The sequence below is a fragment of the Mus musculus genome, chromosome 8 (genome assembly GCF_000001635.26).
Source record: "Mus musculus strain C57BL/6J chromosome 8, GRCm38.p6 C57BL/6J".
NCBI classification, from domain to species: Eukaryota; Metazoa; Chordata; class Mammalia; order Rodentia; family Muridae; genus Mus; species Mus musculus.
The window spans coordinates 124,778,613-124,801,585 of NC_000074.6; the positions used below are offsets into that span (position 1 = coordinate 124,778,613).

The 22,973-nt window shown below is 50.0% G+C and overlaps 1 protein-coding gene and 1 long non-coding RNA gene across 4 annotated transcripts in view; one reads left to right on the plus strand and one right to left on the minus strand.

Moving 5' to 3' along the window:
* Positions 1-6,641: 6,641 nt before the first annotated feature.
* Positions 6,642-13,775, minus strand: Gm46059. Its single transcript, XR_001778718.2, has 3 exons — positions 12,692-13,775; positions 12,143-12,529; positions 6,642-7,203 (listed from the first exon to the last, which is right to left on the minus strand). It is a non-coding gene; the product is annotated as a predicted gene, 46059 (long non-coding RNA).
* Trim67 (tripartite motif-containing 67) overlaps positions 12,705-22,973 on the plus strand; it is a 43,397-nt gene continuing 33,128 nt past the window's right edge. For 2 of the 3 annotated variants that reach the window (XM_006531139.4, XM_011248417.2), the window contains exon 1: positions 12,705-16,293. In XM_006531139.4, the coding sequence (XP_006531202.1) occupies positions 15,289-16,293 (1,005 nt within the window). In that variant the 5' untranslated portion in view covers positions 12,705-15,288. The remainder of the gene's footprint in view (positions 16,294-22,973) is intronic. The other variant, NM_198632.2, reaches the window with a different exon arrangement.

Here is a 22,973-nt window from a genome sequence, read left to right on the forward strand (position 1 = left end):
CTCAGGTCCTTGTGCCCTCATATAAGCTCTTTGCCAACTGAGCCACTCCCCGGCCCCGCAGCTTAGTTTTGGGTAGTTCTAGAGATCAAAATCAAGATTCCAAAAATATGGGCAGGCATGCTTCCTGTGAGCCTCACGCCCAATCTGGGACAATTTTGCAGGACACTGCTTTGCTGTAGCTCAATGCAGGGGTCACTTCTCACTGGTTTTCCCTCGTCCCAGAGGGGACTGCTACAGAAATGAAGTTGCTAAAAGCATCACATGGCTTCCTATACTTTTATCCCCAACTGGGTCATCTGACTCCCAGATCTGGTGGCCATTTTGTCCCGGAGAGCCATCCTCCAAGAACACCTTCACAGAAGACACAAAGCGTGCAAGAAGGGACACAAGAAGGGACAAGCTCCTCTCCACTGGCCAGAACTGGCTGCCATCTCCCAGGGGCTCTTCTAGGACAAGCTCAGCCAGTCCCTGCTCACTGCTCCTTCCTCTGCATGGTGACCCTTTGACAGAACCCTTTGGATCCTGAGGTCCCCTGAGATGCTGTGCAGGGAGGATAGGGACTGGCTGGCAGGCACCATGCTGGCCTGAAGCTAGCTAGCATTCTGCAGCATGTTGATGGATCCTCAAATGGGAATATCAGACTTTAAAACTTAAAAACTGAGATTTCTTTGGAAAGGCAGTGGAGACAATCTGGTGGTGTGTGTATGCTGCTCAGTGTGCTGGACTAAGTGTGTGCGTGTGTATGGATGTACATGAGTATGGAGGAATGTGAGTGTGCATGTGAACATATATATATGTGCTCATGCATTTGTGCAAGTGCTAATGTGCATGCACATGTGTGTATGTTTGTGTGCACATATGTTCTTGCATGAGGGCTTTGCTCACACATGTGTAAGAATACATGCATATATATATTTATGTGCTATGTGGGTGTGTAAGTACACACATACGTTGGTGTACATGTATGCTTCTGTGTATGAATGTGCATGACTGTGTGCCTTTGTGTGTGCACAACTATGTAAACATGTAAGCACCATGTGCATGCTGGTGGTAAGCTGAGAGGACAACTTAGGGGAGCCAGTTCTCTCCTTCAACCTTGCTGGTCCTAGAATTGAACGTAGGTTGTAAAGCTTCCTGCAAGAGACCTCAGAGGCTGCGCTGTCTCCCAGACTTTTCTTTTGACCTTTGCAAGTGGCTCTTCAGAATTTCTCTTTTCCTGTGGATATGGTATCAGTGGGTTTCAGTGAAGATAGGAGGTTGTTGAAAGTGATCCCTAAAGGAGAAGACACAGCCCGACAAGGGAACACCAAGGTTGGTGAGCATCTTGGAGCTCATGTGTGCATGCTTATGCGTGTGCATGTGCGTGTGTGTGTTTAGCTAAGATGATATGCAGAGCGTTCTGTAGTCTCTCATCTCCATGTAACAATTACATCCCCTGGGGCTGGTGAGATGGCTCAGTGGGTAAGAGCACCCGACTGCTCTTCCGAAGGTCCAGAGTTCAAATCCCAGCAACCACATGGTGGCTCACAACCATCCGTAACAAGATCTGACTCCCTCTTCTGGTGTGTCTGAAGACAGCTACAGTGTACTTACATATAATAAATAAATAAATCTTAAAAAAAAAAAAAAAAAAAAAAAACAATTACATCCCCTGGGTACCGTCTCAGGCAGAGAAGGGGAGTGGCTTGACAATCAAAGAGAGATTGGCTGCATATCTAGCCCCTGAATTGGGAAGCACGCTTGGCCTCCCTGGTGACACAGAGGCTGCGATTTGTCTCCCTGTCAGGAAGGTTCAGGCTCAGCTATAAATAGCAGCCTGCCTCAGACAGCAGCTTCTCAATGAGGTCATTCCCCAGTCAGCAGCTTTCTACTCTTGCAGGCTCTGCCGCTCTCAATCCCGACTTGGTCCCTTTGTGATAATGAGGTTGCTCAGCGGAATCACCCAGACTTCTCCAGTCTGCCCCATCACTCTCCTCGGTTTGGCCTGCTGTCTCTAACTGTTTCTGCCAGCCTATGTATTTATCTCTTTGTCTACTTCTGTCTTTATCTTTGTCTCCATCTGCCTCTCTCTTTTTCTTTTTCTCTTTCTCTGTGTGTTTCTTTCTGTTTTTATGGCTTTGGGAATGGAACTCAGGCCCTTTGCGAGCTAGAGAAGTATCTAATGCTAGCCACACCTCGTCTCTTTCTAGGTCTCTCTTGGTTCCTCTCTCTTCGGTGTGTGCTTCTATTTCTATCTTCGCATTTATCTCCTTGTCTCTATTTCTTTCTCTTTGCCTCTCTCTATTCTTCACTCTCTCCCTCTTTGTGTGTCTGTATCATGGTCTCTGTGTGTCTGTCTCTCTCTGTCTCTGCTCCCCCCACCCCCACCCCCCATCTCCCTACCCTATCATACACTTTCTCTCCCTGTCTGCCTCTTTTCTTTGTCTTCATTTGTACATTTGCTCTCCAGTGATGGGGCCCTGAAGGTTTCCATCACGTTAGACCACAGATGGGGGGCCTTGCCTCAGGTTACAGGTACCTCAGGAGGAGCTGGCTTTCTGGGGACTTTGCACATCCTTCATGTACAAAGGGCAGGAGGACTGTGACAAGAACAGGGGGCAGCACAAAACAGTGTAGGAAACACAGCTGAGCAGTGCTCCAGCTCCACACTGGATCCCGAAGGCTCATGGGAGCCTTTTGATCTGTGAGACCTGTGTGGTCGGGGAGGCTCCTCCCGCCCCTTCCTGGTGCCCATCTTTTTGTTCTGTCTGTCTTTTTGCCAACACTCCTTTGTTTTGACTTACGTAGCTGTGTAGTAAGTTTCGAAGTTAGAAAATGTGAGACAGCAAGCTGTTCTTTTCCAAGATTGTTTTGACTGCTCAGAATTTCTTGAGATTTCATATGAATTTTAGATTATTTCTATTTATGTAAAAAATGCTGTTGGGCAGGGGGAGCCTGGAGAGATGACTCCATATGTAAGAGTGCTTTCAGCTCCTCTGAGGACCGGGTTCGCTTCCCAGTACTGAACTGGGCAGCTCACAACCATATGTAACTCTAGTCCCACCCTCTTCTGGCCTCCAGGGACACTGTAGAGACACATGTGCGTACACATGCACGTTCTCTTCCTCTATAAATACATAAACAGATGCAAAAACAGTGTTTTAAAAAATTGTCATCCCATGCAACAACAAGGGAGCCCACTCAGTGGGTCTGATGTGCTGGATGCTGGCCAAGGAAGTACTCTGCACCTGAGGTACTATCTCCGTGAGCACCTATGGGAGGTCATGCCTGACAGAGACCCAGGGGAGATTGAGAAGGAGGAGCAGGCTGCTGCTGAGAAAGCTGTGGCCAGGGAGGAATTCCAGGTTGAATGGACCGCACCAGCTCCTGAGTTCACTGCTGCTCAGCCTGAGGTGGCTGACTGGCCCGAGGGTGTGCAGGTACTCTCTGTGCCCATCCAGCAGTTCCCCACGAGTGTACAGTCAGCCACTGAAGATTGGTCAGCAGCTCCCACAGTGCAGGCGACTGAGTGGGTTGGAGTCACCACTGAGTGGTCCTGAGCTGCTTTGCAGACATCTGAGAAAAGGGCAAGGTGGGGGGGGGGGAGGTGGAAGGAAAATAAAGCTCCTAAAAGTTAGAGAGAGAGAAAATGTTAACTGGCCATTGTGTGTTAGTTTGTATCGTGCATCTTTGGTTACTTTGTTTATTGGTTTTTACCCAGTTTTTAGTGGATCTTTGGTGTTTTTGCATAGAGTGTATTTTCTTTGAGTGACGAGACAGGGTTTCTCTGTATAGCCCTAGCTATCCTGGAACTCACTCTGTAGACCAGGCTGGCCTCAAACTCAGAAATCTGCCTGCCTCTGCCTCCCAAGTACTGGGGTTAAAGGCGTGTGCCACCACTGCCCAGAGAACAAAGAGAATCTTAACTTGGTCCTTTGCTGAGACAGGGAGGGAGCTGCACTTAGCAGCTCTGAAGTCACACTTACAGACTCATCCAGGGCTCCAGGAGCTGAGGTTTGGCTGGTGTCCTCCGCCCAAGGCTAAAGCCAGAAGCCTTCACCCAAGCTGTAACCATAGACTCACATCAGTGATGAAATGTAGCTGGGTCTGACTTTGCTGAAACAGCCCTGAGCAGGGACACAGAATGCAACCCCGTGGGGAAAGACATCCTTGTAAGTTTGTCACTGAAGACCAAAGAAAATGTTGGGTGGAGTGTTTTCAAGTATTTAGAAGACATTATAGGCCGACTTGGGGGTAAACTGAAGGGTGGGGCTCTGAAGGACCAAGCTCCCATCTCTGCCTGAGTGTTGGCCTGAAGAATCTCCCTTTGCCTGGTTCATGATGCAGGGGGATGTTATGCACCCCTGAATACCACTAGCCTTGGCATCTTCCTAAACCCACCTTAATCTGTCTCTTGTGTTAAACAACTGCAGGGACCAGTGTTCCAGTCCCAAGCTGGGCCGGAGGGCGGAGCCTTCTCCTGATTTATCCACTGGAGTGCCCTTGTTTACTTAGTCTCAGTGCCAAGGACCTACTCCTGTCCACACACTGCCTGAAACCACAGCCTAGCATAGCCTCTACTCTCCAAATGGCGTTTTCTTGTCAGGAAACAAATCACAGAAAAGCAAACCCTGAAAGGCAGAACAGTGGGCTATGAAAAGTCCCTAAGGGATACAAGCATTTGCTCTCTTCGCCTTACTGAGACAGATATCGAGAAAACAGCAGCAGTAGAAAGGAACTGATCTCAGCACTCGGCTCCCACAGCACATGCGGCACATGCGGCACAGCAGCGATAGCACGAGGCAGCAGAGACAGCGGGTCACGTGGCATCCACAGACCGGAAGCAGCTAGTCACGTGACATCCACAGGGCGGAAGTGGAGACATGAATGCTGGTGCTCAGCCCACTGTCTCCCTTTTTATTTAGTCTAGAACTGAAGCGCGTGTGATGGTGCTCCCACCTTTTGCCTCGGTCTTCCCTCCTCAGTTAAACCTCTCTGAACTCTCTCTCTTACACATGCCTAGGTGTGTGTCTTTAGATATTCCTAAATCCAGTCACGATGGCTGAGCAGATTAGCCATCACAGTGTGAAGCATGGAAACAAAGGTAAGACGGGTGCTCAGGGAAGGCTGCTGCCCACCAGCCGGCACATGTCCGCACGGAGGTGGTAGAGGCTGTATGGACACGGAATTGTTGAGCCAAGGAACCTCAAGAATTAGGGCAGGTATTGGGAAAGTGCTTGGGTATCCTTGGAGTAGTAAGGTAGCCAGTGAGGCTGGACGTCATGAGGAAGTGTGGTGTGTGTGTGTGTGTGTGTGTGTGTGTATATGTATGTGTGTGTGTGGGGGGGGCATGGTATGTGTGTGTGCACACGTGTGCATGCACACACGCTGAGGTGGAATCAGGAGGGACTGACCCTGGCAAGTATAACAAAGAAAAGAGTCTGGGTTCAATATAAACCCAGCTCTAGGGCAATGTTGTGCTGTCTAGGAAAACCCACTATGTGCAGAGCTCACCATTGCACTGTTTCAGTCCCACTGTGGGTCTAAATATGCCCCCATTAAATGAGGGATAATGTATACCAAAATATCATGTCATAAATCCATACCATTTGTCAGTTTATAAAAAATAATTTAAGATTATTTAGGGCTGGTGGGATGGCTCAGCACATAGAGGTACTGGCTACCAACAACCTGAGTTGGATCCCTAGACTCACACGATGGAAGGAGAAAACTGGTTCCCTGAAGTTGTCTTCTGACTTCCACACATGTGCAGCCACACACACACACAAATGCACACACAACATGAATGTAATAATTTTTAAAGATATGCTAATCAGCCCCAAGGACCTAGGACAGGTAATTTTGTCCCCAGAGACCTCTCTAGGCAGGCATGAGGAAAGGGTCCCCGTGCCCTTTCTCTCATGCACAGGAGACTGTCTTCTTCTGTGCACCAGAATTGTATTAAGCATGGGAAAGCAGGAAGCTGGATATTCACCCTCAAGTAGGGACCACTCTTGGCCTCATGGCTGTCACCCACATTTCTGTGTTTCTTTCCTTTGTTGTTTCGGGGACAGAAATCCAGAGGTATCTGGCTTTGCATTCTGACACTCCCCACAGCTCTACGCATTGGATCTGTCCCTGGCTGGCTGGCTCCACTCCTCCCACATCCTGTAGATCAGCCGCCTCTGATGCTCCATATGTGTGAGATGTCTAGCATATGTCTGGCACGGCGTAGCCTTTCAAACTACGCTGGCCTGGTGCCTCCTCATTCCTGTGCCAATGTACAGTACAGAGCCACAATGCGCACACCCTATGACTCTTACACGCGTTCGCGACCGGCCAGGAAAGACACAGCAAACCAGAATCTTCTGCGGCAAAACTTTATTGCTTACATCTTTAGGAGCAAGAGTGCAAGAGAGCAAGAGCTCTATTGCTTTCATCTTTAGGAGCCAGAGCGCAAGAGCGTAAGAGTGCAAGAGCAAAAGCAAGAGTGCAAGAGAGCGAATGGCGAAACCCCGTCCCTTTTTAAGGAGAATTATTCTCCGTCTAGGACGTATTACTCCCTGATTGGCTGCAGCCCATCGGCCGAGTTGTCGTCACGGGGAAGGCAGAGCACATGGGGTGGGGAACTACCCTTGGCACATGCGCAGATTATTTGTTTACCACTTAGAACACAGGATGTCAGCGCCATCTTGCAACGGCGAATGTGAGGGCGGCTCCCCACATATGACAACAAGGTATCCGGGACAGATCCCGGACCCAATCCTGTCTCCACTTCCCAGAGCACTAGGATTAGAGGTGTGCACCACCAAATCTGGCTTATGCCGTGCAGTGGCCCAATCCCCCAGGTATCATCTGTGCTAAGAGAACACCCTGTTGTGAACTCCATCGCCAGCCTCTTCCTCTTCACCGTAGAGTTATATGAGGACTGGAATTGTTTCTGCCTCCATCAGAAACACACACATAGCTGGGCCACACACAATTCCAGAGACAGAGAGGCGTGGAATCAGAGGTGTAGGTCACACCGCCTGCACTTAGGGTCACTTGCAGAAATCACGCAAATGTTCTTGACGCTGAGGACCTACTGTCCCTCTGCTGGAGTGTGTGGCGACTTCCTCACCATGAAGATGTGCTGTTGTTGGCTAGTGGATTCTTCATAGACTCTACCACTCTGGCAGAGGGCATAAGGGTAAAGTAGTTGCTTCACACTCTCGTCTGGTATTCCTACAAGAGAATGAGTAGCTGGCACCCTCCGGAATAGCCTCGACCCCCAGCTCACAGTCTCGGGGTTCGCTCTTTGCTTTAATGAAGGTGCCCAGACCCACAGACACTCCCAAATACATTCTAAGATCTCATTGATTTCCTGTCAAAGAGGACACTGAGCAGGAGCAAGGGTATGATGAAGCCTGGCGCCTGGTATGGTCAGAGAGAGGAAGCCGGAAGCCCAGCAGAGCAAATGCTTTTCCATTAAAGTGAGTGGTCAGAGCAAAGGAGAGCCAGGAAGCTGTGGGCGGAAGACGGAGGTGTGCGGAAAGGGACAGGGCAAACCGTACAAGAGTCAAGGTCAGAAACTAACAGACACAGCTTGAGCAGAGACATTCAGACCCAGGCAGCAAGCAGGGCACCCCTGGATTGCCCAAACAGGCAAGTGCAGCACCAGGTATCCCTTCAAAAGACCTCGCCCTGGGTAGTTTTAGGAATGCAAGGGAAGAGAGGGAGAAGCAAGCGGGATAGAGGAGGCAAGCAGAGAACAGGGCAAGAGCCAAGGTGGGCACGGCAGAGGATAGATGAGTGTGGGAGAAGGCGTCACAAAACCCGAGGACCCTTGATGGTTTCAGAGACATGCAGGGAGAGGAGGCCCCTCCTTCCTCTCACCTACCCAGCTAGACTTGACTGGCCACTGAGCCCTGGGAATCTTCTTATCTTTGCTTCCGCCATGCTTAGCTCACAGGCATGCTCTACCATGCTCCGCTTGTTACAAGAGTGCCCACAGATCTGAATGCAGACCCCCAGGCTCACACTTCCAACTATGCTGCCTCTCTAACCCCTCTGCTGTGCCTCTGTTGGCAAGGCTTGACACCGCAGCTCAGACCAGGCTAGAATGTGTGGCACTCCTCCCAGCTCAGCCATCCAAGTGCTGGGATTTTACAGCCATGCGCCACCATATCTGGACTTCTTCTGCGCCCCCTCCCCACCCCAGACAGCAATTTTCTAACGCGGTGTGAGAGAGGATTCTGACCGGGCTACATGTTTCAGGTCCCTGCCCTTGACTGAAACCATCACCTTGCCTAGGTTGGTTGTCGGTTACATTTAGGTTGGCTTGCAAGAACTTCCCCAGGGTCGGGGCCCACCATCTCCTGGGCCAGGCTGTGTTGTGTGAAGATCAAACGAGAAATGAAGGAGCACCATGAAGACACAGGGGTTGCTGCAGCCCTTCCTGCCAACCTCTGAGGTTGGGAGAGCACTCAGACCCCAGACTATGCCAATACTCTGATGCTAGTAATGTTAGCTTCTGTGCAGCAAAGAGATGCTTTGGGGGCATAAAGAGCCAGAAAACAGAAAATGTCCTTCTTTCCCCTGGCATATGGCTCCAGAGTGTCTCATTGCAGAAGATGCTGTGGGAGACTCAGGTGTCCTGAAGCTGGATCTCCAGGTTCACAAAGAATAAGGATCCCAGACTGGGGCATGGCTTAATAATGGATGGTCTGGGGCTGGAGAGATGGCTCAGTGGGTAAGAGCACTGACTGCTCTTCTGAAGGTCCTGAGTTTAAATCTCAGCAACCACATGGTGTCTCACAACCACCTGTAATAAGATCTGACATCCTCTTCTGGTGTCTGAAGACAGCTACAGTGTAGTTATGTACAATAATAAATCTTTGGGCTGGAGCAAATAGGTACTGAGCAAGCAGAGTTGACCGGAGCGAGTAGAGGTCCTAAAAATTCAATTGCCAACAACCACATCCATCTCACAACCATCTGTACAGCTGCAGTATACTCACATACATAAAATAAATAAGTCTAAAAAAATTAATAAATGGTCTGAAGAGATGGTTGTATGGGTAAAATATTTTCCACATGAGCACGAGGACCTTAGTTTGATCCCCAGGACCCACATTTTAAAAGGAAAAAAAAAATCTAGGCATGATGACATGCTTATAACCCCATCACTGGGGAGGTAGAGACAGGAGGACCTCTGGAGCTAACTGCCCACAGGTGCCAGTGACTGATCTTGTCTAAAAAAAAAAAAAATCAAGGTGAAGAACAACTGGAAAAGATACCTGTACTGGCTGGTTCTGTGTGTCAGCTTGACACAGATGGAGTTATCACAGAGAAAGGAGCTTCAGGTGAGGAAATGCCTCCAGGAGATCCAGCTGTAGGGCATTTTTTTCAATTAGTGATCAAGGTGGGTGGGTGGTGCTATCCCTGAGCTGGTAGTCCTGGGTTCTATAAGAAAGCAAGCTAAACAAGCCAGGGGAAGCAAACCAGTAAGTAACATCCCTCCATGGCCTCTGCATCAGCTCCTGCTTCTTGACCTGCATGAGTTCCAGTCCTGACTTCCTTGGTGATGAACAGCAGTATGGAAGTGTAAGCCGAATAAACCCTTTCCTCCCCGACTTGCTTCTTGGTCATGAAGTTTGTGCAGGAATAGAAACCCTGACTAAGACAATACCCGACTTAACCTCTGTCTCTGTGAGCACGTCATGTGTCCTCTCATATACATGCATACACAAAATTAAAATACGGTTCTTGGGGCTAGAGTGATGGCTCAGTGATTAAGAGTTATGTCTGCTAACCAATCCCAGCATTCAGGAGTCAGAGGCAGGTGGCTATCTGATCCTAGTCTACAGAGTGAATCCCAGGCCATCCAGGGCTACACATAGAAACATTGTCCCAAAAAAAAAAAAAAAAAAAAAAAGCAGACAAACAAAAAAATTGAATAGCTATAAAAAAAAAAGAAAAGAGTGTATTTATTCTTGTAGAGAAGTTGGGTTTCGTTCCCAGCATCAGGCAGCTCACAACTGTCTATAACTCCAGCTCCAGGGGAACCAATGGACTCCAGTGAGTACAGTTGCTGGCATCTACAAACAACCGTATTCACCCAGGCACAGACACACACGCGTACACATAACTGGAAATTTAAAACTCACTCTTAAAATACAATGCTTAGGCACTAGTCAACAGTGTTTAGAGGTAGGTGGCTAAACTGTAAACTTACTTACTAGAGTCTGTTATCTGGAAAAGATGTTGGCTGCCCTCTGTGTAGCCAGTGATGATGTAGGTCTGCCTCAGAGGAGCCGTTGTGACTTATAAGGCACAGACAGACAGGCACTCATGAAAAGAATAGACGAACCACTGTAAGCCAGTGATTCCTGAGCTATCTTATCTAGGTCTCTAATTTCCCTGAATCCCCCCACTTTGCAACAAAACCAAACAATAACTGTAAAACTGAAATCCAAAAGAGTGAAACCACACACTAGGCTTAAATTCTATTCAACTGCAACTTGAATTTGAAAAAAAAATATTCTGAAGGCAACACAGCAGGACCACGTTATCTCTACCTTGCTGTGTTGGCTGGGGTACATTATTTAAGTTGTCTGTGCTATTTTTGTAGAGGAAGTAACGGGAACCTGTCTATGGAGGGTTAGTGGGACACTTGAGAGTGAAAACCGTGCTATCTGAAGTGATCAGAGTCTACTTCCCTCTGCTGTGGAAGCTGTGGGTTGTGGAGTGTTAATTACTAATGTGATTTGCACAACCATTCACCAAGAAGTGCCCCAGATAAAGGTGGGAAGAGAAGTGTGGGTCATTTGTTGAGTATTTCCTTTGTCAACATCAATATGTAAAAATACACGAATCTGAATACTTTGGGAGGTTGGAGGTGCCTACTCCCCATGTTGAAAGGACCAGACAGGGTTCTATGTGAGAATGTGGTTTCATACGGTTGAGAATTAGCCATGTGAATATTGTTACTTGTCCCAGCCGCTACAAAGCCCAGATTTTTAAAACACACTAGAAAGATAGGTGGTGGCGGTTCACGCCTTTAATACCAGCACTCAGAAGGCAGAGGCAGGCAGATCTCCGAGTTTGAGGCCCTAGCCCGGTCTACAGAGTGAGTTACAGGATAGCCAGAGCTGGGCTGGAGAGATTGCTCAGTGACTTAGAGCACTGGCTACCCTTACAGAGGACCCAGGGTCAGTTCCCAGCTCCCACAAAGTGGCTCACAACCAACTCTAGCTTCAGTTCCAGGGCATCTGATGTCCTTTTCTGGCCTCCATAGGCAGTGCATGCATATGGTAACACTTGAAGACATGCAGAAAAATCACTCATATACATAAAATAAAAATCTTTTTAAAAACACACTAGTAGTGTAGTGACTTGGGAAATGGATTATAATACTAATACTGGGTGAAATTTCTTTGTAAAAGTAATTATTGTTGTTGGTATTTGAGATAGATTGGAATTCGTTGTGTAGACCAGACTGGCTTCGAATTCACAGCAACCCTACACCATCAGTCTCTTGCTTCCTGGGATTACAGGTGTGGTGAGCCTCTAACTTTGAGTTGAAAATAATATTTTTTCTCTCATTACGGATGGTTGTGAGCCACCATGTGCTTGCTGGTATTTGAACTCATGACCTCCGAAAGAGCAGTCAGTGCTCTTAACCACTGAGCCATCTCACCTGCCCTGAAAATAATTTTTAAAGCAGGACCAATCACTTTTTAAAAAAAAAATTATGGATATGGGTAAGTGCATGGAGAGACTGGAGGTTCAGCTTTGTGAAGTTCTAGGCAGTTGTGAGCGATTCAGCCTGGGTGCTGGGAACTGAACCCGAGTCCCCTGCAGCAGCAGCAAATGCTTTTAACTCGTGTGTGTGTGTGTGTCTGTGTGTCTGTGTATGTGTGTGTAAGCACTTTCGTGGGAGTAAGAAGACAACTGTGTGGAGTTGGATCCCTCTGCCCATCTTTCCCTGGGTTCTAAGGCTCAAACTCGGGTTGCTAGGCCTACTCAGCAAAGGCTCCTCTCACGGGCCTCTACAGTGCACTCTGTGTGTACATAGGGCACTGCTGCAGCAGATAGGACTTTTAATAGGTGACAGTGAGAATCAGCAATGACTATGGCTATGCGTGAGAAGCACCCAGAGCAAGCTGGAACAGAGACTCACAGGCTGAAGGACAGGAAGCCTCCCTCCACGGGGCAGAGCCCAGGTCCCAGCCTTCCACACAGCTGAGCTGACTTGAGCTACAGAGCCATGGGGACTGAGGATGTGGCAAGATGCCCGAGTGTTCTGTTTTGAAGGAAAGCAAAAGAGGAAGTTTGCTTGTTTCTTTGTGGCTTGTCATGGTTGGTTTGTTTGCTTGTGGAGTTAGGGTCCCACTCTGTGGCCCAGGCTGTCTTCTCATCACCACTTTCCAAGTCCTCAGATTTCACGTGTCTGTTGCTTACTATAGGCCAAGCTAGGAGTGGTTTCACAGTATGTCTTGCATGTGCAGAGACACACACGCTTGGCTAAAAGTGCCACCCTGTCCAAGCCTAAGTAGGCTACCCAGGTCTGAAAAAGACAAAGAGAAACAGGAGTCACTTACTGTGCTTACTATAAAATCATGAGGTTTTTAAGAGATATGAATTCCAGTTGGTCCCAGGGCAGACTGAGCTGGGTAGCTGGGTTCAGCAGAAAGGATTTATTTATTTATTTATTTATTTACTTACTTACTTATTGATACAGGGTTTCTCTGTATACCCTGGTTCTCCTGGAACTCGCTCTGTAGACCAGGCTGGCCTCTAACTCAGAGATTCACCTGCCTCTGACTCCTGAGTGCTTGGATTAAAGGCGTGCACCACCACCTTCCAGCTTCTTGAAGAGCTTTCAATAACCCAAGTTGTGACTCTCCTAGACCTTAGGATCAATAGTGACTTTCTGAAGAATTTCTTTTTTTCAGTGTATTGCTGGCAGGACCAGGTGACTGAAGCTTCATCTACAGAGAGTGGATTAGGACAGTTGCCGCCTCCATACCCACCCCCACCCCCACCGTGCAGCACTGCTTCCTGAAGCAGGGCTAATTGGGATGTCCGGTTTAGCAGGAGCCTACCCTTAAACATGGAGCCAGACTTCTGTAAGCCATTCAGCTGAACTGAGATGCATAGAAAGTAGTCCAGAGCATTTACTGTAACAATTTGGCACGGACACATATATATATTGTTATAGTATTTTCCAGACTGGACAGGTGGAAGCAAGCTGCAGGACCCCGGAAGTCCTGTAAAGATATGGGCTTCACTGGGGTGCTTTGCAATGGCTTTCCTGGTGACCTCCCTTCCACCAGAGGTTCTATCCCTTAGGCACAGAGCCAGGCCAAGGCAGCTGCCTCATTAGTCTGTGGCTTCATTTCTCTCCTCCTGCTATCTTTCCAAATGCTGACAGTGGCTGGGGCCCTGCATTCCTTCAGCAGGAGTCTGCGCCACGGTTGCTGTTTTTTTTTTTTTGTTTGTTTCAGTTCAGCAGAGTCTTACTATGTAACACCCAGACTAGCTTGGAAATTACTATGTAGCCCAAGCTGGCCTTGAACTCATAGCAATCCTTCTGCCTAGGCCTCCCAAGTGCTAGAATTACAAGCACGAGCCAGCACGCTGACTGACACATCCTTTCTAAATCGACAATTTCCTTGTCTGTTCCAAGCCAGCTTGAATCGCACAGGAAGAGAGGGCCGCGTGGTGCGCATTTCGCTCCACGCGCTCTTCCCTTCCAGGGCTCGCCCTTAGCTCTATGCCCAGCGCGTACTTCCTTTCTCTGGGCAGCCGGCACTACCCAGCGCAGAACAGCGGGCAGACGGCAGCCAGGCGCGCGGGCGGCGACGTTGCAGGAAGCTCCCATTCATAAAGAGAACACCTGCTCGCTGCCTCCCGCCTCTCCGCACTCGCGAGCAGCCTGGGGAGGTTGTATTTGGCAACCTTCACCGTGTCCTCGCCAAGTCCTCCGGCCCTCATCTTCCACGACTAGCCCCAGTAGAACCAAGGAGACAAAAAAAAAAAAAAAAAAAGGCTTGTAAAAAGATGCATAAATCAAACCTCGCCCTTTGGCGCGAGGCTGTCCGACATTTTGTGCCTTGAAAGCTTTTTGCGGGGAGGAAATAGATTTAGGAACCGACTGTCGCGCTGTGTTGCGAGGCCTTTTTCAAGCGACTGGCCTTTTAGGGACCGCTGTTTACGCTTTCATGGTGGCGAGGAGTGGGCAGGGCGGGAGCTGGCCAGGGTTGCTCTGGCAAGCTGGGCGGGGCGCCGTGCTAATTCACCGTGCAGTCTCCATCCGTAACGGAGCAGTTCTCCACAATGATCCTCCCCACGAAGCCCTCCGACCCGCCCCTGACTGCCAGCCGCGAGAGGCGAGCCCTCATTCGCTGAGCTGACGCCTGGCTCCCCGCCCCCCGCCCCGTTACTCTCGCTCTGGAAATTACAACTCCTGGGCGCGCGGCACGGCGGGCGGGCGGGCGCGGGAGGCGGTGGGGCCGGGAGGGGGATTCCCGAGCCAGCGGGTGCTCGCCCCCCACCCGCCGCTGCAGCGTGGCGCGGCCAAGGTCAGGGGCGCTGCAGGAACCGGAGCCGGCGAGGCCAGCCTGGGACGCTGCTCAATACCGGCCTACGAGGAGGCAGCTCAGAGAGCAGCGGCCCGAGCAGCGGTACGGCGACGGTCTCCGGGCCGGGGGATGCCGAGGTGGCCGCGGCTGCACAGCAGCCTGGCGGAGGATGCGCGCGGGAGGGGGGACGGGCGCGGACTCCGGGCCCATCCTCTCGCGGGCGCTGTCCGCCGTCTGGTGGTGCTGAACCAGCCCTGGCCCCGCCACTCGGGCACTGGCCAAGAGCTGGGTAGGGGCGGGGCGCTCGCAGAAAGAAGACTCGGGGCAGCGGCGCTGCGGAGTCGGGCTCAGTAGCCTTGCTGGCTCACAGCAGCGGGTCACTGGTCCTTCGTGGAGTGGAGGCACGAGGTACCCCGGACGGCGCTACTGCTGCCTATTCAACACCTGGACAACCTCGGAGGCCACCGCGAGGGCTCCCCGCCACCTTCAGACGGCTGCCTCCGGTGAGGGAGCCTCGCCTTCAGGAGGTGAGGACCCCTCCTTTCTCTGGCGGCCAAGCGTCTTAGGGCGGTGGCCTGAGGACAGAGAGGGGGCGTGCCACCCTCGGGTGAAGACAGCATGCCCGTGAAATACCCCCGCCTCCTGACTCAAGAGCGCTGACATCGCCAGCCCAGCTGCGCTTGTCTTCGGAGCCTTGACCATTCTTGGCTGGTCCCGAGCGGCTCTGGCCGCGGGCGCGGCGATGGAGGAGGAGCTGAAGTGCCCAGTGTGCGGATCCCTGTTCCGGGAACCCATCATCCTGCCCTGCTCTCACAATGTCTGCTTGCCGTGCGCCCGCACTATCGCGGTTCAGACCCCGGACGGCGAGCAGCACCTGCCCCCGCCGCTCCTTCTTTCGCGAGGTGCCGCCGCCGCCGCAACCCCTCCGGATCAGGACGCAGCCGCCGGCGCGACCAGCGGAGGCGCGGGAGCTAACACAGCCGGAGGCCTAGGCGGCGGGGCGACCGGTGGCGGAGACCACGCGGACAAGCTGAGCTTGTACAGCGAGACTGACAGCGGCTATGGCTCCTACACCCCCAGCCTCAAGTCCCCCAATGGAGTCCGCGTGCTGCCCATGGTGCCTGCGCCCCCGGGCTCTTCGGCCGCCGCGGCCCGAGGCGCCGCCTGCTCCTCGCTCTGCTCGTCCTCCAGCTCCATCACCTGCCCGCAGTGCCACCGCAGCGCCTCCTTGGATCACCGCGGCCTGCGAGGCTTCCAGCGCAACCGGCTACTGGAGGGCATTGTGCAGCGGTACCAGCAGGGCCGTGGGGTTGTTCCGGGGGCGGCTGCAGCCCCGGCGGTGGCCATCTGCCAGCTGTGCGACCGCACCCCACCGGAGCCGGCAGCCACTCTCTGCGAGCAATGCGACGTGCTCTATTGCGCCACCTGCCAGCTCAAGTGCCACCCGTCCCGGGGCCCCTTCGCTAAGCATCGGCTAGTTCAGCCACCGCCGCCGCCCACACCCCCAGAGGCTACCCCTGCTGTTACAGGCACTTCCACTGCCTCCAGCGCAGGAGGATGCAGGAGCCCAGGGGGTGCCGGGGCCAGCGCGCCGCGAAAGTTCCCCACATGTCCCGAGCACGAGATGGAGAACTACAGCATGTACTGCGTGAGCTGTCGGAGCCCTGTGTGCTACATGTGCCTGGAGGAAGGCAGGCACAGCAAGCACGAGGTGAAGCCGCTGGGGGCAACGTGGAAGCAGCACAAGGTGAGCGTCGGCTGTGCGGAACGCCAGCCAGGGTGGAAGAAAAGAGATTCTCTGAACCCCTTCTTGGTGGGCTTGAGGGCCAAACAGGAATCACTCCATCCATCCATCCATCCATCCATCCATCCAATCCATTCGTCCGTCCGTCCGTCCACACACACACACACACACACACACACACATCCGTCCTTCCATCTACCCACATGTTCATCATTCCATCGATCTATGTATGCATGCATCCATCTATCCATACACTGGGCATGGGTATCCACCCATGCTTCCATCCAATCCTTCGTGCATTCATTCACCTATGTATGCATACATCTGTCTATCATGGATCTATATGAATGCATGCATGCATGCATCCATCCATACATACATACATCCATTCAAGGATCCCAGCAGTCACTATCTGACCAAGACTCAGTGGACCACGTGCTCTGCACTGGGTATCAGATTGGTAGGTTATGAAAACGACTTGTTAAGTTTCCTTTCTGAGGCAAAGGGTTCCCGAAGCACAGAAGCAGGGCTCTCACCCAAAGTCTAAGGCACACTGTCAGAGCTCCCTCCCCCCTTGTAAGTGAGAGACAGGTTTAAGAGTGAAACTGTTACCCGCTGGCCATAGGAACCCACCTGAAGTCTTCCTTAAATCCATTGCCAAGGCCGGGAGAGAGCACCCCTGCTCAAGAACCCTAGAGCCTTGTCCTTCTTCCACCGTAGACTCCATCAGCTTTGCCTCACTGAACAGATAAAGCTTTCCCCTTTTCAACTTCCAGAGAACTGTCTCCTCTTTCACTTAGTCCCCAGCTAGTTCTATGCCCAGAATTCCTCTAAACCTGTAGAGAAAGGCAGTGTCTCTTGGGCTATGGAAGAGATTGGGGACGTCAGGGGGTGTCCTTCCAGGAAAAAAGTGTGATTTTTCTCCAGAGCACTTCTCTTGCCTCAGGCTCTGCTACTGGAGCTGTGGAAGAGATGCAGACCAAAGAGATCAAGCACATCTGCCTACAGCCTACCCTCCTGGGCACTGGCCTCGGGTAGTGCTACTGTTAGCTACTTAGACCTGGTACTTTGCTCTTTGCTCTCTTCTTCTTCTTGAGCTGTGACAGTCTGCCTGGGCCCTTCACCAGCCTACAAGACAAGGTCAGGGCAGTTCCTCATCTGACATTCTATCCGGCACCCTTGTGCGACAGGCCTTGATGTCTCCTTAGACGAGCAGGTTAGAGTCACTTGTTCATGGTGCATTTCACACACCCCTCCTTCAGAAACCCACCCTGGAAGGTGTAAGAGGTGCCAAGACTGTCCAACAAGAACTATTGCCTGCAGTTACACAGAGTAGAGCCGCAGGAAAATAAGGCAGCTTGCTAAGTGCGTGCAAACAGCCCAGAGCAGCCAGATAGAGATGTGGCTTTCCTGTGTTTTCTTTATAGACTTTCATCTCCTACAATAAACATATGTTGCTATGATAATTTAATATTTAGGGAAGTTTTTGTGTGTGTGGTTTTTTTAAGATCCTCTTTTACTTACGGTATGGTTCAGGCTGGCATGGAACTCACTACCACCCTCCTTCTCAGCCTCTTGAGTGCTGAGGTTACAGATGTGAGCCGTAACACACGGCTACATTGTTTTAAATGAAAAGTATAGGGGGAAAAAAAGTAACTAGAGAACTCTTTGCAACTCTATGTTGGAGAAGGAAACCTGTTCAATGTCCTAGTGTGGGGACTCTCAGCAGGGATAATGTGCCTTACACCCAGCTTCTCCGGGCACTCTGAAAGGTCTGGCAACACTAGTGATCCTACAGTACAATTGAGAATCCATCTCCCTGCCATGAACTGCACCCCTGCAGAGAAACTCTTCTGTGGGGTCCCACAGCCTTGGTTCCATACCTCAGCCTTGCATGTTACTAGCTGTGTGTGCTTAAGCTACTTTGAAAACTTTGAACCCACCGTAAGTAACATTGAACTTGGACTCTTGTGGGAAGGGGTAAGTATCATCCTCTGCATAATCCCCTGTGTGGGACTCAAGCCATTAGGTGTTATTTACTGTTTTATGGTATTTATGCTTAACCCATGGATTTGTGGAAGGCTACGGGGGCGGTGGGGGCAGCACCCTGTTCTTTCAAGCCTCGTTGGCTTGGAGAAAGTAGCAGCTGGTGACTGTCAATATATTTTTCTGAATTTATTTCAGTTTAATTGGTATGCTTTTATAAGCTTACAGCTGTTGTTCTGTGTGTGTGTGTGTGTACACGTCTGTGTGCCATGATGCGAGTGTGTTGGCATGAGAACAACTTTTAGGAGTTGGTTCTCTCCTGCCACCTGGGTTCCTTGGATGGAGCTTAGTTAGGTCGTCAAGCTCGGCGGCAGAGAAGCTTTACTCACCGAGCCATTTGCCAGCATGCCGGCCTTCATGTGCTTCTTTTTGATTTTTGTTTCATTTGTTTTATTGAATGTACGTGTGTGTGTGTTGTCCATGCATGTGCACATATGTATAGGTACACACCTCTGCATGCACTTGTAGAGGGCAAACGTTGATGCCCAGTGCTCGCCTCCCTAGAACTCCACCTCACATTCTGAGACAAGGTCTTTTACTGAATCTGGGGTTCACGGATGGGCCAAGATGGCTGGTCAGTGAGTCCCTGGGATCCTCCTGTCTCTGCCTGCCTAGCACTGGGATCCCAGACATGTAGTGACCTCGTGCAGAGCCTATAAAGGTTCTGGGGATTTTGCCTGGGTAGCAGTTACTTTACCTACTGAACCATCTCCTTAGCTCTTTGGGGTATTGTGTATACGTTAACGACTGAGAATATTTGTCCCAAATTACAGCCCCACACACCACATTCTGTTGCATATTGCATGGTAGTCAGTGCAGTTTGACTTGTTGTTTCATCTCTTAAGTGAGTAGACATAATTATATAAATTGAAAAAATCTGGGATGGAGAGATGGTTCAGCTGTTTAGAACACCTGTTGCTCTTGCAGAGGACCCAGAGATGGCTCAGTGGGTGCGACTGCGTTGCTCTTGCAGAGGACCCAGAGATGGCTCAGTGGGTGCGACTGCGTTGTTCTTGCAGAGGATCAGAGTTAGGTTCCCAGCACCCATATCAGTGTCCAGCTCCTGGGAATCCAGAGCCCTCTTCTGGCTTTCTCGGTCACTAGCACTCACACACATATCCACATGCACCTGCCTGTGAGACACACATGCACCAATTAAAAAAAAAAATAAAAAGGAAGTTCAGGCTTGAAATCTCCCATTCAGCTTCTATGAGCTGTTGTGGTTTCATAGACTAGAGGGCCAAGACTAATTTGGGGCCCTGTTACCCAAACATTTATAGTGTTAAAGATTGCAAACCAGAGAGCAGAGGTGAGAAGTTGAATTCATGAGAGAGAGGAACGTCTTGCATACAAAAAAAAATAAGTTTGATAATGGGCTAAGTTGTCAGGGTCCAAGGTCATGCAGGGAAAAATCAGCAGTCATCCCTGGCTTGGTGGCAACAGCAGTTTAATAAATGCCTCTCTTGTCAACCTCAATGGCTCTGCTTGGTAATGAGACCACCAGAGAAACACACGGATCTCTGCCCTGCACCGTGGGCAGTGTCACCTGTGGGAATACAACTGTGCAGATCTTGAGTTTGAATCTTGTATCTAGTGCTCCAGCCTCTGGTAGCTAGGATATCCTCCTAGATCCAGAAGAGACAATGAGAGACAGAGACAGAGAGGCAGACAGAGACAGAGAGGTAGACAGACACAGATCGAGCAGGTTCTCCTTTCCAGCTTCAAGGGAAACTCGAGTGCGAAGCATCTCACTGGTGGAGCAAGAGTGGCTGGAAAGATGGCTCAGTGGTCAAAGTGCTTGCCTGGAGACTATGAGGCCTGGATTTGATCCCCGGCATCCAACATAAAAAACCAGGCATCGTGGTCCACACCTGTGATCCCAGCACTGGGGGAGAGGGAGGAAAGGTGGAAATAAGAAGAGCCTTGCAGCTCCCTGACCAGCCAGCCTAGCATAAAACAGGGAGGAAGGCTCCTGAGAATGAACCCTGAGGTTGTCCTCTGGCCTCCAAGTACATGCACACACACGTGTACATATACCTCCTCCTCCACCTGCATGCACAAACACATGTACATATATATCTCCTCTCCCACCTGCGTGCCCACACAAAGGCATATATACCCCCTTTTCATGAACCTGTATACACAAACACAGGAACAGTCCAAAACAAAACAACAGGCTGGAGACATGGCTTTGTGAAGGCTTGAGGACTTGACTTCAGATCCTTAGCACCTAGGTTAAAAAAAGAAAGACGCACAGCAGCAGACACCTGTATTCTCTGCACTAGGAAGGTAGAGATGGGAGGGTCCTAGGGCTGGATGGCCAGTTAGCCTAGTCAAACCAGTTAATTCCAGACTATGTGGAGCATAGTCAAGGAAGACACCCAGTGTTGACCTCTGGCCTCCACACACTTTCATACACATCTGTATATACATGTATACACATTTGTCTGGAAACACACACACTTCCAAATGAGAATCCTAATTTGGGCTGGGGGTGGGGAGGACTGAGAGAGACCACAGCTGAACAGTATGGTCTACCTTACTGAGACCACCAGGCGAACCATAAGAGGGCTGTTTTTGAAAGATAAACCAGGGCCTCCACTTCTGACTCCCACTATGGTGTAAGTTTCCCAGTAAGCCTTTGCTGCAAACCCTTTTTGGTCCCTGTCTGCGTAGAATGGGTCTCTAGTTGCAGGTGGACAAGGAGTCTGCGAATGACAGACAAAATCAACACAAGAGGTTGTGTAGAATGTGAATGTATAGTCACAAAGTGAACACCAGTCTTATATAATACAGAGGGGTAGGAAGTCACAGCAGGCAAAGTACATTGAAGTTACCTGACACAAAACAAAGGAATGACTTCAAAAGGACTTACAGGAACCAGGTAATATTTACAGTAAAGATAAAACAGCCCTGCATAGAGTCAGCTAATGACAGGTAAGGATTTCACACCCTAGTCACAATTTGTGCTACTCCTTTGAGCCTTGTGAAAGCTAGCACCAGGGGGTTCTGCTCTAGCAGACCTCATGAATAATGCAATACCACATCCCCCCTATTTCCTAGGCCCTGATAAATTCTTGTATGAGTGTAACTTGGATATTCTTTTAAGTATCTGTGGAGAATCTCCATTTGTCAGAAGAATTCACCAACTTGCTTCTAATATGCAATGTAGCCTGATATACCTGGCTGTAGAGAAGATCTCTGTCTCAGTGGGATTCCCTAGCTCTATCTCATGGTAAACCCACCTATTCGCTAGGCCATTGTGTATTCCCTTGTTTGGGTGAGACTGGCTACTGTCCTAAGTAATCACTCTGCAGACCAGCAGTGAGCAATAGCTAGCTCTGTTCTTTGTAATGCCTAATTAGTTTCACCACCTCTACTAGAAGTAAATTTGAATGTTACTGAATAGGTAACATTCTTACTGAATTCCTACTGAATTCCAAGTTTGTCAGCTTCAAGGATTTTCTGGGACGTTGGTAGCTGTGTCAGAATTCAATCTTTAAAGGCACTTAAAATAAAATAATACTAAAAGAGAGCACATGGATCCATACACCAGACTAGCGCGGGGATAGGGTATGAGTATGTGGGTTATGAGAATGCCAAGGTTCCAGGAGGTGAGTTTCCTTGAAACTCTTTGCCTTGTGAGTGCTTCCAGGCCTCTCGGCCTGCCAAGCAGACTTCACTAGAGTGTTCGTAGCAAGCCTTGGAGTCTAGGCTCTTTCCTGTTCTTGTCTAAACATCGCAGAATCCATGTCCCAGCCTGGGTGGGCCGCCAAACATCACAGAATCCACATCCCAGACTGGGTGGGCCGCCAGAAATGTGGCCCCGAGGTTCCGAGGCCGGAGATGCCTTCCATGCAGCTGCGCTATTATTTTCTGTGGCACCGCTGAAGCTTGTCATCTGATTAGTGATTCCCAAGTAAGGAGACTTTAGGTGACACTGAGATCTGCTGATTATCACCTTTTAAAAACAGCACGGGAACCTGTAGGTCTTGTCGAAACACATTTTTATATGGCTCTCCTGGGAGTAGATTAACCCTTTCAACGAACTTCGGTTGTGAAAGCATCCAACGGAGGGCTGCTGACCTTCAGTCTATTAGAGTAGAGCTTTACCCTGCACCACCATCCCACTTCAGCAAGAGGTGAAAAGGTCCTTACAGGCCTCAATGCTTCCTAGCTGCATCTGAAATTCCTACTTCAAGGAGAACATTGTGCAGTGGGATGCAGTTGGTGAGCCCTGTCTGAAAACACTGGATGGATGTAACAGGGTGCAGTGTCAGCCTAGGTTACACAGAGAGACCCTGGATAGAAATAGATAGATAGATAGATAGATAGATAGATACATGGATGGATACACAGATACATAGAGTTAGAGATATATAGATATATAGATAGATACATAGGTACATAGATAGAGTTAGAGATAGATAGATAGATAGATAGATAGGTAGATAGATGATAGGTAGATAGATAGATTAGATAGGGTTAGAGATAGATAGAGACAGAGACAGACAGAGGCAGAGATAGAGACACAGAGCAGACTGGATCTATACTTCAGTCGGTAGAGTTCTTGCTTACCACCCACAAGCCCCTGGGTTCCATCCTGAGCACCACACAGCGGGTCATGTTAATGCAAG